This window comes from Pseudoliparis swirei, chromosome 16 (genome assembly GCF_029220125.1).
Source record: "Pseudoliparis swirei isolate HS2019 ecotype Mariana Trench chromosome 16, NWPU_hadal_v1, whole genome shotgun sequence".
NCBI classification, from domain to species: domain Eukaryota; kingdom Metazoa; phylum Chordata; class Actinopteri; order Perciformes; family Liparidae; genus Pseudoliparis; species Pseudoliparis swirei.
This window is the reverse complement of record NC_079403.1, coordinates 22944690-22959741: the sequence shown is the minus strand read 5'-3', so window position 1 is coordinate 22959741 and position 15052 is coordinate 22944690. Positions and strand designations below refer to the sequence as shown.

General features: G+C 43.6%; 2 protein-coding genes across 3 annotated transcripts in view; one reads left to right on the top strand and one right to left on the bottom strand.

Annotated features, from left to right (window-relative positions):
• Window positions 1-12410, top strand: part of LOC130206041 (neurocalcin-delta A) — a 64481-nt gene extending 52071 nt beyond the window's left edge. For both annotated transcript variants that reach the window (XM_056433738.1, XM_056433739.1), the window contains 4 exons: window positions 1816-2228; window positions 7660-7765; window positions 9336-9459; window positions 10858-12410. In XM_056433738.1, coding sequence (XP_056289713.1) covers window positions 1851-2228; window positions 7660-7765; window positions 9336-9433 — 582 coding nt within the window. In that variant the 5' untranslated portion in view covers window positions 1816-1850 and the 3' untranslated portion in view covers window positions 9434-9459; window positions 10858-12410. The remainder of the gene's footprint in view (window positions 1-1815; window positions 2229-7659; window positions 7766-9335; window positions 9460-10857) is intronic.
• Window positions 12411-13829: 1419 nt separating this feature from the next.
• The window catches only part of LOC130206157 (grainyhead-like protein 2 homolog), a 10665-nt gene continuing 9442 nt past the window's right edge, over window positions 13830-15052 (bottom strand). The window contains exon 15 of the mRNA XM_056433975.1: window positions 13830-14621. Within this exon, the coding sequence (XP_056289950.1) occupies window positions 14507-14621 (115 nt within the window). The 3' untranslated portion in view covers window positions 13830-14506. The remainder of the gene's footprint in view (window positions 14622-15052) is intronic.

Here is a 15052-nt window from a genome sequence, read left to right as displayed (position 1 = left end):
ACACAATACTAATGACAAATTAAATTAAATATAAAAATATTAAATATAGACAGTGTGCAAAATGCAAAGTGTGTGTATGTGTGTAGTGTAAATAAATGAAATGTGTGAAGTGCAGATCAACATAGTGTGGATATGAAGTTATTATTGTAGAGTGAAGGCCGTCTGTCAGAGCTGAGATACGGGAGAGATTCCTGCATGGGCTGAAGTCATTTAAACCATTTTGATTGACATAAAAGCAAAAATATGAGCATGCACATGCTGACACGCATGAGAACGAGCATGCTTTACCGTCTCGAGCACAACCCACTGAGACCAGGAGCAGGCACTTCCTGTTGGCGTCGGATAGAAAGCAGACGCTTGGAGTCTGCCTCTATTTCCAATTCTAACTCTTGACACTCCGTATAATTTCATTCTGAAATATTATTTTGTCCTGTTTGATTTTCCGTGAACAATTTTTTTTATTGAGCGGCTTCATTTCAAAAATATCTTACGTCAAACTTTTTCGACAGCATTTAGTATTTATATACATTTAGAATATATTTCAACATTTCAACATGTCTCCGTGGCCAGCCGTTCACTCGTTCGGTCTGACGCAGCAGCCAATCACACAGCTGTCTCCGCGCCCTGTTCCCATTGGGCGTTATGAAAGGGGGCGGAGTTAACTTTGTGAAATCAAAAGCTGATACGCGAGTTCCAGGAAGAGAAATCGTCTGAATGCTGATTGCCGAGGCTCAGCTCCACTATCGTGTGTGTGTGTGTGTGTGTGTATGCGTGATTTTATCGGCCAATTAAACCCATGCCGGGAATATGTCATTGTGTGTGTATTCTACGAACACGCTGCTGTTTTCCATGGAAGGGTCCAACAGTAAGAAGGGGGGGGGGGCATCTTAAGAGCTGATGGAACAAATAAAACAGAAATGAGCTCCTATGAGTGTAAAGAAGAATGAGATGATATTCATATATACATGTGGACATTAATCACATTAATCACAACATTTCACTAAAATCTAGCATTAGCATCTTATCACAATATATTTTACAAGTTAATAAAAAATAAAGTCTCTAAACGTGTTCCGGGTCCAGCTCGGTGCGTAGCCGTTCATAGAGTAAGAGAAATACTCATGAACACCTTTTCCTCCAGTACTTCGTTAGCTTACGGACTTTTTGCAAAGTCATGTTACGAGATCAACATCTATTTCTGGTCTCGCCGGAAGAACTTCAAAATAAAATGACCTAAAACCTACAAAATAAAAGCTCGCAGAACCTGTTCAGAGTCATTTACACCGACCGCTGATGAGTTCTAGCCACAGAATGAATGGAAGGACATCAGAGCCAACGTCCTCTGATGGGACTCGCGGAGAAGAAGCTCAACACAAGTTTTGCAATTTAATTTGTTTTAAATATTTGATCATGACGACAAAATATAATCACTTTCCATCCGTGAGTCTCTATCAGCTGTCAACTCGTGGAGCCTGACGAGCGTTTTTTAACTTAAATGTCGTTCATTAAAATGGGCAAATCTATATTTTTTAATGTACTTAAATCCAGGCCTCTCTCCGAATACAGGCTGCTTATGCTTTGCAAGAATGTTTTGTCATGTCAGGATGACATCACCCTGGAACACAACAGTAGAATGAAAGGAGTGGGAGTCAGCTAGTAATTATCGTATTGATGGTCCGTACATTTAAATCTTGTGTGCGATGGGCAGATGTTCTTCTAGCTGCGACCCGTGAAATGCATCGAGCGCCACGTCACGCCGCAGATGGTGTTTCCTCCGTCCTCACGGCGACCTCTTCCCTCCCTCTTGTCTCCCAGCTGTGAGCCGAGTGACCGACCGGTAACCGACCGCCATGGGGAAGCAGAACAGCAAGCTGCGCCCCGAGGTGATGCAGGACCTCCTGGAGAACACGGACTTCACCGAGCACGAGATCATGGAGTGGTACAAGGGCTTCTTGCGGGACTGCCCCAGCGGGAACCTCTCCATGGACGAGTTCAAGAAGATCTACGCCAACTTCTTCCCTTACGGAGACGCCTCCAAGTTCGCCGAGCACGTCTTCCGCACCTTCGACGCCAACGGAGACGGGACGATCGACTTCAGGGAGTTCATCATCGCCCTGAGCGTGACGTCTCGCGGCAAGCTGGACCAGAAGCTGAAGTGGGCGTTCAGTATGTACGACCTGGATGGCAATGGATACATCAGCAAGGCGGAGATGCTGGAGATCGTGCAGGTGAGTGCGCACGGAGGCCGAAAGACACGCACACACACACACACACACACACAAACCTTTATGCAAGCCGTGCTGCTACTCAATTTCTAACACACACTTTATGAGACTTTTTTTTTTTTAAAGCGGTACTGTCACTTTAAGAGCAGGAGGACTCTCTTCCAGATACAGAGATGGATGTTCGCCTCCTCCGCACACGGTTTCTGAGACCTTCATTTTACTGCCAGCATTGAAATGTCAGTTTACTTAAAAGATGCATTTAGACATATATAAAGATTAATTGAATTATACAGTTTTGGAAACAGTCATTAGCTTAAATGTGGCCTTCAGCTGAACAATTGTGAATTTCCCATCTGCTCTTCGCTGTTGTACTTCCAGAGATGGGCCTGAAGCTGAGTCTAATCCTCGTCGTTTCAAACAGATACTGTATATTGTGTTAGCCTGTTAACCTGTTTTAGGAAGTGAAAGAAATGAAGCCTCATGCTGTAAATATGAGGACAGCCTTTTTGTATGGAATCCCTGTCAGAGTTAACTGCACAATTTTGGACAGTAAAGAGAGGAGGTAGGGCGCCCACAGCCAATGAAGCCCAGTAACGTGCAGAAATATACAGTAACGTATAGAAATGTGCATAAACATGCAGTAATGTGCTGGAACATGCAGTTACGTACAGTAACATGCAGTAATGTACAGTTACGTACAGTAATGTGCAGTAATGTACAGTAACGTGCATAATTGTGCATTAACATGAGCTGTATGCCACATGTTTCTTGTTAAATTAATTTGAAGGCTAAATAATTAATAATTAGTTGTACACAGAGTCAGATTCATGAATATACATTTTCCACTAAAACTTCCTCCAGTATAACAGTCAAACGCGTCAGGCAGCGTGCCGCTGACGCTCCGCTCCTCTTCCGGATGTTTCTCTTTCCGGGTGCAGGTCTTGCAAACTGGACCGTAGCAGGAATTCCCTTCTGAAGTTTTCTGCAGCTGTTTTTTGTTTCGCTGGTGTCTGGTGACTTCTCTGATGCCTTTTATGGTCGCCCAGTCCCAGAAAATCTGAATTCACAATGGCTCACGTAGTACGAGTGATTCAGCATGATGTCACATGATGACATCATCACTCCGCCCACTTTGCATTAAAAGCTGCTGCTCCTCCTGAGGACGGGCAAATTAAAAAAATAGCAATGACTCAAAGGATCATTGTGTGGCTGTGTGCCTGGATCATCAGTTGATGAAGAAGAAGAAGAAGAAGAAGAAAGATGGAAGATGGAAGGAGGAGGAGGAGGAGGAGAGACAAGAAGATGGAGGAGGAGAAGAAGAAGGAGGAGGAGGGGGGAGAAGAAGGAAGGAGGAGGGGGAGGAGGATAAGAAGGAGGAGGAGGAGGGACAAGAAGAAAGAAGATGGAGGAGGAGGAATAGGAGAAGTATGAGGAGGGTGGGGGGAGAGGAAGAAGAAAGATGGAGATGGAGGGGGGAGAAGAAGAAGGAAGGTGGAGGAGGAGGAGGGTGGGGGGAGAGGAGGAGGAGGAGGGAGAGGAAGAAGAAAGATGGAGATGGAGGGGGGGGAGAAGAAGAAGGAAGATGGAGGAGATGGAGGAGGAGGACGAGGAGGAGGAGGAGAGACAAGAAGAAAGAAGATGGAGGAGGAGAAGAAGAAGGAGGAGGAGGAGGGAGAAGAAGGAAGGAGGAGGGGGAGGAGGATAAGGAGGAGGAGGAGGAAGAAGAAGAAGAAAAGTGTTGACAAGTTGTTCTCTTGTCTTCCGTGAGGGGTGGAGTGTGTTTGGTGGTTCTTCTAAATGTCCTGCATCATGTTATTGACTTTGATTGTGTCTGTTTTCAGCTTCTACTCATTAGATTAGACCGAGCCCAGCGCCGCCTGGCCGTCTGTCTCAGAACATCTACTCTCTCTCTCTCTCTCTCTCTCTCTCTCTCTCTCTCTCTCTCTCTCTCGTTCCCCCCCGGTTCCACACCACCCACCTCTGCTGAGAGAGAAGTTGTTCAGGAGTCAAAGTGATGCGTGCGCTTCAGGGTCCTCGAGTAAAGCCTGTAAAGTGTGAGCTCGGTATCTGCTGAGGGCAGCTGGTTGTCATGGAGATGAGTCCATCACGTTCTCTGGTGCGTATCCGGGGACCAGACGTGGAAACCTCCTCGACCGGGAGCCAAACTATCCTCCACAAGCTTCAGGGTTGTTGTTTTTTGTAATATTTTAATATTAATATTGTCATGCAGAGCACACTACATTAAACATGACAGACATTTACACGAGTTAGGAGAAAGAAGAACATTTAAATAGTAGATTAAATAAAATTAATAACATAAAAAATGTAAATTGAAAGAATACATAATTCCCTCCTACCCAACAAACGGATGACGCCAAAGCTCTGTTCCACATTGTTACGCTCGTGTTTAACATCGTATGAGCGTGGACATGTCAGCTGGAATATCTCTTATTCGCCACGAAATTTTTTCCATACATTCCTGCTCCTCAGAGGATGAACCCGATGAGTCAAACCCTCGCCGGCCCTCGGGGCCATGCCTCCATTGCTATGAGAAACAAACTTTCCAAATGAATCTCATAATAAGGTAGACTGGCTCAGTGGTTAGGGGGTCTGACTTTCTATCAGGGGGTTGGCGGTTCAATCCCCGCCCTAGTCGATGTGTCCTTGAGCAAGACACTTAATTGCTTCCTCTGTATGATCGTAAGTTGCTTTGGATAAAAGCATCAGCTAAATGTGATGTAATATTCAGGTCAATACTTTAATGGTTTTATAGTCAATTGCATGTTTTCCAGTCTCAAACCTCCGTTAGCCGGAGTGACTGAGCGCCGCGGCTCACTCCAGCGTGTAAATGCTGGTGAGGATCATAATTAGCCGCGCTGTGGGAGTAATTGAATGAGATGGAGATGGATGCCGCCTCTTCTTCTTCTTCTTCTCCTTCTCGTCCTCCTCTTTTTCTTCTTCTTAGTCTTCTTCTTCTGATTACGACAACATCTAAAGAATGGAGCGTCTAATCCTCTCGACAGCAGTTAATATCCGTCTACCTGTTCATCTGAAACGCGGAGAGGTTCATGGTCTCGATTGGCAAAAGGGGAGGAAGGGAGGGAGGGAGGGAGGGAGACTAGACTATATAAGTGTAGCAACAAGCAGCCGGCCGTATGAACTCAGTTTCTTTCTCAAAATCTTTTCTAAGTGCGTCAACTAATAATAATAATAATAATACTTCAGTAGTTTAATGGTTGTGTGTGTGTGTGTGTGTGTGTGTGTGTGCTCTGTGGCTCAGTGCAGTACTCATGTCTCCTTGGTGTCAGCTGTTGGAGTATTCAGAGGCTTTAAACTCCAGAGCTTCACTTCTTATTGGTTGCTTGTAATTTGCGGATTTGGAAATTTAATCTCATTCCTCTGTGTTTGCTTTGGATTATTAGACCAGCGGCTAATCCCCCAACATGTAACATTGGCCTAATGTACTCAACACTCCCGGTGGAGGGACCCAACAGACCTGAAGTGAAGACGTATATCATATTATTGTTGTCCGCCCCAGGAGCATCGGAGGCATATTTACAGCTCCCGCTGCTCTGCAATCACAAGCAGCCCTCCTCTGTTCACACGTCACATCCCATTCCCCTCAAACCCGCCTCGTTATTATATCAGAGACGGAGAGAGAGAGAGAGAGAGAGAGAGAGAGAGAGAGAGAGAGAGAGAGAGAGAGAGAGCGGTGACTTCACTGTTTACTGCCGATGCAGCGGAGACGCACCACTGATGGACCGTCTGTGAGGGGTTGTCTGTAGTCCCTGTAGGACCTCTCGGATACGAGGGGCCGGTACCCGTACTGATCCAGAAGTATCTCATTCTGGTCTTCAGTTATCATGAGGTCACGGTCGGTGACCCCTGAGCTCATAAAACATCAAAAATGATCCAGATGATCCACATCATGTTGTTTTTGTTATTTGTGGGCAAATAGAGCTCTTGGTTTTCAATTTAAGATGTTTAGCGTCTCTCTAGCTGTACGAGTACGATCCCGTGAGGAATTATTTAGCTCTGAGACGAACGGTTAAAAGTTCACAGAAGATAAACTTAGACAGGAGTGTAAATACTCTATGGAGGACTTAAAATATTTAAAAAGTATAAATAAATAATTAAATGCATGAATAAATACAGGAATAAATATATAAATGCTTAAATAAATGTATGAATAAATAAATGCAGGAATAAATAATTAAATGCTTAAATAAATGTATAAATAAATAAATACAGGAATAAATAATTAAATGCTTAAATAAATGTATAAATAAATACAGGAATAAATAAATAAATGCTTAAATAAATGTATAAATAAATACAGGAATAAACAATTAAATGTTTAAATAAATACATACAGGAATAAATAAATAAATGCTTAAATAAATGTATAAATAAATACAGGAATAAATAAATATATAAATAAATACAAGAATAAATAAATGTTTAAATAAATGTATAAATAAATACAAGAATATTATTTATTTATACTTAAGACATTTTAAGTCCTCCATAATACTCTGTGTTGGCAGATATTTGTTATTGGTAGAAAACGTTGGAGCTGATCCCGTCATATACTGCTTACCAGGAATCTCCATGAACCGATATCTGGGGCGAGAGTTTGGTACTGGAAGTGTCCTGGTTTCTGCTCATAGTCCGAGTGGTATCGACCAATCAGGTTTGAGCAGGCTTTTGGGTGGACGCCTGGAGGGCACAAGAAGAGGAGCCATCCGGCTCTCGTCTGGAAACGGTTGATCTTCTTCTACTGGATAACAAACTGGAAACAATCCGGTCGTAGACGTCGTCTCTCTCCAACTCAAATTGCTAATTGGACTGGAAACAATGACTGGCACCGGGAAAAGGAAGTCTCAGCCCAGATATCCGTTATCTGGATATCCCCCCCCCCCCCCCCCCGGCTGCACCGGAACCCCAGAAATACTGTTCGTCGCCCCTCGAGGCCAAACAGTTTAAAGTCAGGCCGAGAGCCGATGTGCTTCTGAGATTTGGGCCTGAGCACTTTTAATGAGAGTCCACTCGAACAACAGCGAGAAGAGCAGAGACGAGATGAAATACATGTGGAGTAACCACCACGGCTCGAGCGGTGGAAGAGCATCGTCGGGTCATTTAGGCCTACCTTTGCAAGTCCATTGAGAAAATAGGTTTTATAGGCGATCCGTCTAAAAAAGGTCTAGAGTTTCTAGACTGGCCTTAAAGATGACACCCTACATGTAGACCTCTCCCCCGAGACCTCGACGAGGTCCAGATACAACATTCACATACACAACACGACATCTGCGCTACAACTGGTCAGATGGAGGCAAGAGTTTGGGGTTGCGATGCCGTTTTTGGAGACGCACGGATCGATCGCTGATGGTTCGACCTCCTTTTGTGTGCCGCCCCCCCCCCCCCTCCCTCACAGGCGATCTATAAGATGGTGTCCTCTGTGATGAAGATGCCCGAGGACGAGTCGACGCCCGAGAAGAGGACGGAGAAGATCTTCAAGCAGATGGACACCAACAGAGACGGTAGGCTTTCATGTTGTGTGTGTGTGGTGGTGGTGGTGGGGGGGATGAGGGGGGTAGTGGATGATGAAGAACTCACCCTGTGTGCACCTGCTAGAACTCCAAAACATCAAGCCGGTGTGAAAACAACAACAACTAGAATGGGCACTCAATAGAGCGCATACCTTCGCATATCACAAGATTGGGCATCATTATGAACATGTTGGCATTAGTTGCATGCCAATTGGATAAAAATTGACCGCGCTATGGTAAAAAGAAGACTTTTACCTTTTCATGACCTTGACCTTGACTTTTGACCCGATTGATCCCAAAATCTAATCAAATGGTCCCCGGATAATAACCAATCATCCCACCAAATTTCATGCGATTCGGTTTAATACTTTTTGTGTTATGCGAGGAACACGCATACAAATAAATAAATACACGGCGATCAAAACATAACCTTCCGCATTTTCAATGCAAAGATAAAAACCCACAGCAGGTATTTGAAGATACTTGGACTGTACAAGGCTTTTTTTTTTATTACTCTTTCTCTGCTTGTGCCTAGACACCAATATAATAATGATAAATAAACATTATATAATTGGGTCTATCGAACGCTTGATCTGTTGGTTTTCCGTGAAACGGGGACACAACAGGCGTTTCAATTCACAAATGCATCGAGCAGCTTGTCACCGCCACCTGGCCGAGCCGGCGGCCGGCAGCTGTCGTCTTTGTCTCCGTGGCAGAGACACTCGTAGAGCTCACCGCCGACCAGCAGACACTCAGAGCCCGTTCCCACGGCGCCAACACACTCCAGTGGTGATCCTGAGCCCGAGGAGGGAGGAGGCGGAGTGATTAGTGAGTCGTGTGCTGGAAAGGAGGCGAAGCCGCCTCAACACTGCCACCCGTTGGTGAGAAGTGCAACGTCGGTTGGAAATTCTCCCATTATCCTTTCACTTAAGTTCTTTCTAAACCTTTAGCTGGGTTGAACCCGATAGCAAATCCCCTGCCCCCGTAGCCCACAATGCATTGCACTACAATGGACAGGTCCTCCTCCCAGCATGGGGTTCGCCCGTAAAGCAGAATGCAAAACACAGGGTTCGTACGGGCATAGAAAACCTGGAAAAGTCATAATATTTGTAAATGGTTATTTTAAAAAAGTCCCAAAAGTTTTTGAAAAGTCATGGAAAATGTGTTATATAAATAATGAATATGCCTTTAAAAGAATAATATGATTCACCGTACGCTCTTTCACACTCGCATATTTTCCGCGCTGCAAGTGAACGCACCTTAAACTGAAAAGACATAAATATTTATTCTTTTAATCAAACTATTGTCTCCCATTCATTTGTGTTATTTAAGATTATATACTGTATGTTTTGGAATTCTCATTGTTGGTTTAAATACAACTTTTTCTCACTTTTTCATGTATGCACCGAGATTCCACAACATATCTAGTCATGGAAATTTGGTTTAAAGTCCTGCAAAAGTCCTGGACACCCATTGGTCGACACGTGCATGAACCCTGGAGCCGCGTGAGAGAGAAGATCCACCGGGACTCGACTCGTATGAATGATTGGTGTGTTTCCAGGTAAGCTGTCTCTGGAGGAGTTCATCAAAGGAGCGAAGAGCGACCCCTCCATCGTCCGCCTGTTGCAGTGCGACCCGAGCAGCGCCGGGCAGTTCTAAACACCCCGAGGGCATCGACACAACCTGTGAGGCGTCACACTTTTGTTCCTTTATTCTTTCCTCTGTGTGAGACGGGGACTGAAGAGTCCTCCGGTGTTGTTGCAGAGCTGTTCACAGGAAGTGGGATGGGTCACCCCCCCCCCCCCCCCTACGATGGCGCTGGCTTTGTGACTATTTGTAGTTCATGGACGGACATGAGAGACTCTGGAGGAGGCGGCCTGTTATTTTGAAGCAGTTGTTGGCGCTCTGAAGGAGCTTTTTATTTTTAAAAGCCAATTTCCTTGTTGGAACCTCAGCTTTGTCTTCAAATCAAACCTCCCCGCGAAGGAGAGAGAGACACATGTTTCTGTTTGTTTCTGAGACGGTTAGAGGTTCAGTTTATCCAGAGCTCAGAACATGTGGCGTCCGCCGCCCGTCGGCACGAGTTAGTGATTTATTGCTAGTTCAGGTATGAAAATGTGAGTGCAGAGAATGTGTTTCTCCTCTTCCTCTGCGGCCATATTGGTGAAGATCAACGGTTTAAAACCACGATATGAGAAGTTAGTTCTTCATCCGGGTCCTTCTGAGACGCCCCGTGGCGTCGGCATCATTAGAAAAGGGGAGAGCGGTCCGTTTCCTCAAGGTAGGGATCATAAAGGTGAAGATGACAGCTGCCCACAAGTGAAGCCACAACATCTGTGTCGCCCCCTGGTGGCTGGCTGGAGTGTTTCATTTGAGATGCAGCAGACCTTCTATGAGCTGTGGATCATGGGGCAAAGGGCAAAGGGCAAAACTGCCCCTAAGAAATATAATGTTGCCCCTGATATCACGAGGAGAGGGGCAACAGATACCCCCATAATTTCGATAATTTAATAGCGTTTTGTTTTTGTGTCCTATCTGTACTTCCTGTACTAGGTAGGTTCACACAAAAATCAATACATATAATTTTTTTGATACAAAAAAAAGAAATAAGTTATAATTGTTAATATTTGTTTAAAAATATGTAATAATGAATAACCACAAATAAATAAGACTTGTTTTTTGTTAAAAATCGAAGAAAACACTTTGAATCTGTAGATAAGACTATCTTTAATAGTATTATTATTTCCGTTTTTATGACATTTGCTCATATACCGTAAGCCTCGATAAATATATTATAGTATTTTTGAACAAAGGTTAAATGTTATTTCTCAAGTGCCCCCAATTTCCTTCTAAATGCCCCTGGATTTCAGTCAGTGGGGGCAAAAATTGCCTAAAAAATTGCCTAAAGATGTACATTTCCTCCCCTGATTTCATATGGGAAGCCCAACATTGTCATGTTTTTTTTTTTACAGTCTTACACCGTTGTTGTCATTTTGTTAGTAGAACTCAAAGCCAGTACATGAGATCACTCATGATGATAATAATGATGATCATAATAATAACCGCCGCCCGTCTCCTCGCAGTGCTTCTTTTGAGGGCGTCCACATGCCCTCTCTCTCCTCCACGGAGCAGACTGACGATGAAGAATGACGAGCTGATGATGACGATGACGATGAAGACGACATGCCTTCAACACGCACTGAGGACATCGAGGAGGGGCGCAGGAGCCAAAATCCACCACCACCCCCCCCAAACACCCCCCCCCCCCACCACCACAAGCTTGTTATAAATAAAAAAAACTCCGAACCCCAACAAAGACTAAACCTGGAGAATAATGTCCCCAAAACCCCTCCACCCAGGTTGACCCCCCTCCCCAGCCCCCCTCAGTCCTCCTATCGGCATGGCAACGTGTAGAGGAGGCGGTGGCCAGTAGGTTGTGTGTGTGTGTACAGTTTAAACTGGAGTCTCTGTATCCGTGTCTTTTGATTGGCTCTCTGTGCCAAGAGCCTCTGTCTCTTTACTGTGTTCCATAGACGGAGAGAGACAACGAGAGAGAGAGGGAGAGAGAGAGAGAGGGAGAGAGAGAGACACGATGGTGTTGAATAACAGGATTTTCCGGAGGTGGGTGAGATTATTTAATCTGCAGAGAGAGCGCTGCTTTCTTTTTTTCCCCGTTTCCTTCTTTTTCTACCGTGAGAATGTGTGTCCGTGTGTTTGTGCGTTTTTTAACAAACTCGATTAGACTTTTGTCTTTCATATTTTTTCGTGCTGGGACTAAATGACATGTAACGTGTGAATGCGATGCTCCGATGCATACGCGCCCTGATCAGTAGTTTTAGATGAGTGTGAGGAAGAGTGAACGCATCCCTTCATCCACCGTCTGATTCCAGTGTTTTCTTTTTTGTTATCGGTAAGAATTTGACAGATTGATTTAGGAATGTGGCGGTTTTTACTGCCTCGAGCGTCAGGAGGATAGAAGAGTAGTATTTCAGTGCAGTGTAGATACATGGAGAGCCAGTTCACGATGACTCGCTTCATAACAAACGTTGTGAATTGATAAAAAAAAGAAGAGTTTTACATTTTTTTGGGGAAGTTTATTTATTTAAAGGTGTTGTGGGACGTCCGGCATGCAAACACATTCCCCACGTGAAGAATCGCAGCGTCTTCACGGTCTTCACTTTTAAATGGTTTTTTTAGATGCCGCATGATGAGCATCTGGGGAGCAGAGACTAAAGAACACACGTCTGCATGTGACTGCGCGCATGTATGTGTTTTCAACAAACGCGTTTTTATGGACTTCCAACGGCTCGGCGGAACCGGTCCGAGCTCGCTTTCTGTACGTTGGTGTCGCCGAACACACGCGCTGCTTCACGGGGATGCTGGGAAGACACACACACACACACACACGAAGAGCAGTGAATTCCAGATTCTACAGCACCCTGTCAGAATCATGTGACCGACATGAGGCGCTGCGATGGCGTCCCATGAAGTACAAACGGAGGGATTCGATTGGCTGTCTTTATTTTAGTCTCCCCTTATCCCCCTCCTTCTTTCCTCCACGAAGCTGTCAAAGAAAAGAGAAGTAAAGAGTTCCACTGTGACTGGTGTGCCCCCCCGCTCCCCCGCCCCAGAGTAAGTACCTGAGCGCACCCCCCCCCCTTTCACTTATTGCATCATTTCCACCCATTTAGAAAAGCTTTGAATGTTTAATTAAAACAAACTTGTTTGTTTTTTTGTGAAGGAAAAAAAATGCAAACAAACTGAGAATCACAACGGCTGCAATGATACTGTCTCCATGTGTTGCTTTTATTGTGCTTTTTTATGATTTTGTTTCTTCTTCTTTCTTTAAAAAAAACTTTAAAAGAACATTTAAAAAATGAAGACAAAAAAAAAAAGCTCCGTCGGGTGTCGTAACATTTCTGTTAAAACACAAAATAGCATATTGTGGTCAAGTGCCAAATAAAAACAAAAAACAGTATTGTATCAATTTATACTGTACAACTGTTATCTGTTGAACAAAATGTTTGTAATTGTTGAATTTTGTAGGTTTTGTATGGTATCCTGTATTTAGTGACTGCGGTTTTGACACACAGGATTCTGTATTTTGGTCAACTTTAAAAAACAAGAATTAAATTTACAACTTGTTGTGTACAAGCATTCATGTGACGTCTGATTCATTGTTTTATCGTGGCTTCTCTACTTCTTCAGAACACGTCATTTTGAATTGGTGATGGTTTCAGACCTTTATGTGTCCAAGCCGGTAATATCCAGACGTTCCCAGTAACAAGGTGTTCCACAGGGATTGGTTCTGGGTCCTCTCCAGTTTGTATTAAAAGTATTAGCTCTCCTCTTTTTCTTTCCTTTGGTTTATTTGATAAGGGAAAGTGCACATTAATAAAAACATTTTTATTTAGAAGCTATTTTTCATATGTAGTCCTCGAGCTCATATCTGTCTTCATGTGGACGACTCTATTCTCTATTGTTTTTCTGTTGAGAATCGACATCTTTCCGAGAGTGTTTTACAAAATGCACTTTAAACTTTAAACTCCAACTTAATTCTTTTTTCTCGAGCAAGAGATATTGATTTGAACAACCTTCTCCCACACTAAATAGTAGCATTGAGATAATCCAGTTATTTGGCTTTGACATACATTCACGTACCATTCTATCACTTATACACACTTTACCAATATTCTTTATAATTCTTTCGACATATCATATTTTTTTCAAAATTCTATACTAGAATTATTTTGTGAAATTGTTCAACATATACCATGATATTGATATGATGTAATCTTGATTTTTTTTTTATCTACGTCTTATAACAAAAATACTTTAGTACTTTTTCTTTTCTTATTCATGACTGTTTAAGACATACTATAATTTTTTCAAAGTGCTAAACTAAGACTTTTTCTGTAAATCTTTTGACATACTTTACATTACCTTTTTATGACAAAATGACATTAAACAAATTAAATCAGACGACAAAGGATCTGGACCAAAATCCACATTTATAAAAGATGCCTTATGAGAAAGTGATACAGAGCAAGACAAGTGACTGCTTATAAAACTATATTTATTGACTCATTTAAAAGACTGTACATTGTAGAGTGTGATGCAAAAGAAGGATAATAAAGCTAATCGCTCTCCGGGATAACTTGACACCAACTGGAATCATTTAGTAAGCAGTACGTTCAAAAAGTTGGACAACCAAGAACGATACGAGTAAAGTCATCTACGAGACACATCTAAAACAATAATTATATACATACAAAAAAACAGGAATCCATTCTCTTTGATATGTTGAGTGCCGGCGTAAAAACTGTTGCTTTGAAGCAAAAAATGTTTTAAAGCTTCCACCACGAGAAGAGCGAACAGGACAAAAAGACTCAGAGGAAGCTTGATGCTAATTCATCAAGACTGCTGTGTACCGGGTCGGTTGCTTCCTGTTTGGGGGGGGAGGGGGGACCCGGATAAAGACCTCTCTTCTGTTGGACCAAGACCTGCATGGGTAGTTAGCCAGGTGGTTCAATCTGGACATGGCAGTCGAGCCCGAAACCTCCTCCGGCAGGTCGGGTCGTGAGGTGGATAACAGAGACTCCAACGTGGCTTCCCCTCGAGGAACAAGTCTCATACTGCGAGCAATTAGCGCTCTTGCTGCCCCCTGGTGGCAGCCGCCGGGATGGCCACCTTACCCAACGATGGATGACTGGCGAGCCAAAAACGAAAACCTCAGATTTCGGACAGAGTGACGCGCCAAGATTCTGCCGAGCTCTCGATGGCCAGGATGAAGGTGTCCTCGTTGGAGTAGTGCTGGATGACGTTGTCGTCCATGTTCACCAGGATCCTGAAGGAGACCACACACGGGAACACTTTAAGAAGGCGTTTGTTCATCTGCATGTTACGTTAGCCGCGATAGCTGCTAGCATAACTCAGGGCCATTGTGTAGCGTTTAGGGGATCTATTGGTAATATAACGTTATCTGTTTTCTTTGGTGTTTTCCATTTACATTTGTACACACATATGCATGGTCCCCAGAGGGTGAACCCTAAGGTGATCCCGCGTCGTTTACGGTTTTAGTGCCTCAACAATGTTGTAGTGACCCCGTTGTCTAAGGTCACTGCGGTTGCTTAGAAGTTTAGTGTACTAAACAGATGCAATGTCCAGTTTGTCATGTGAAAGGTTTTTTATTTCTAAATGTTATGGCTGCCAACACAAACCAAAAGATGCGTTCCTTGTCTTCGTCTGTTCCCAAAATATGAAAAGAAATCACAACAC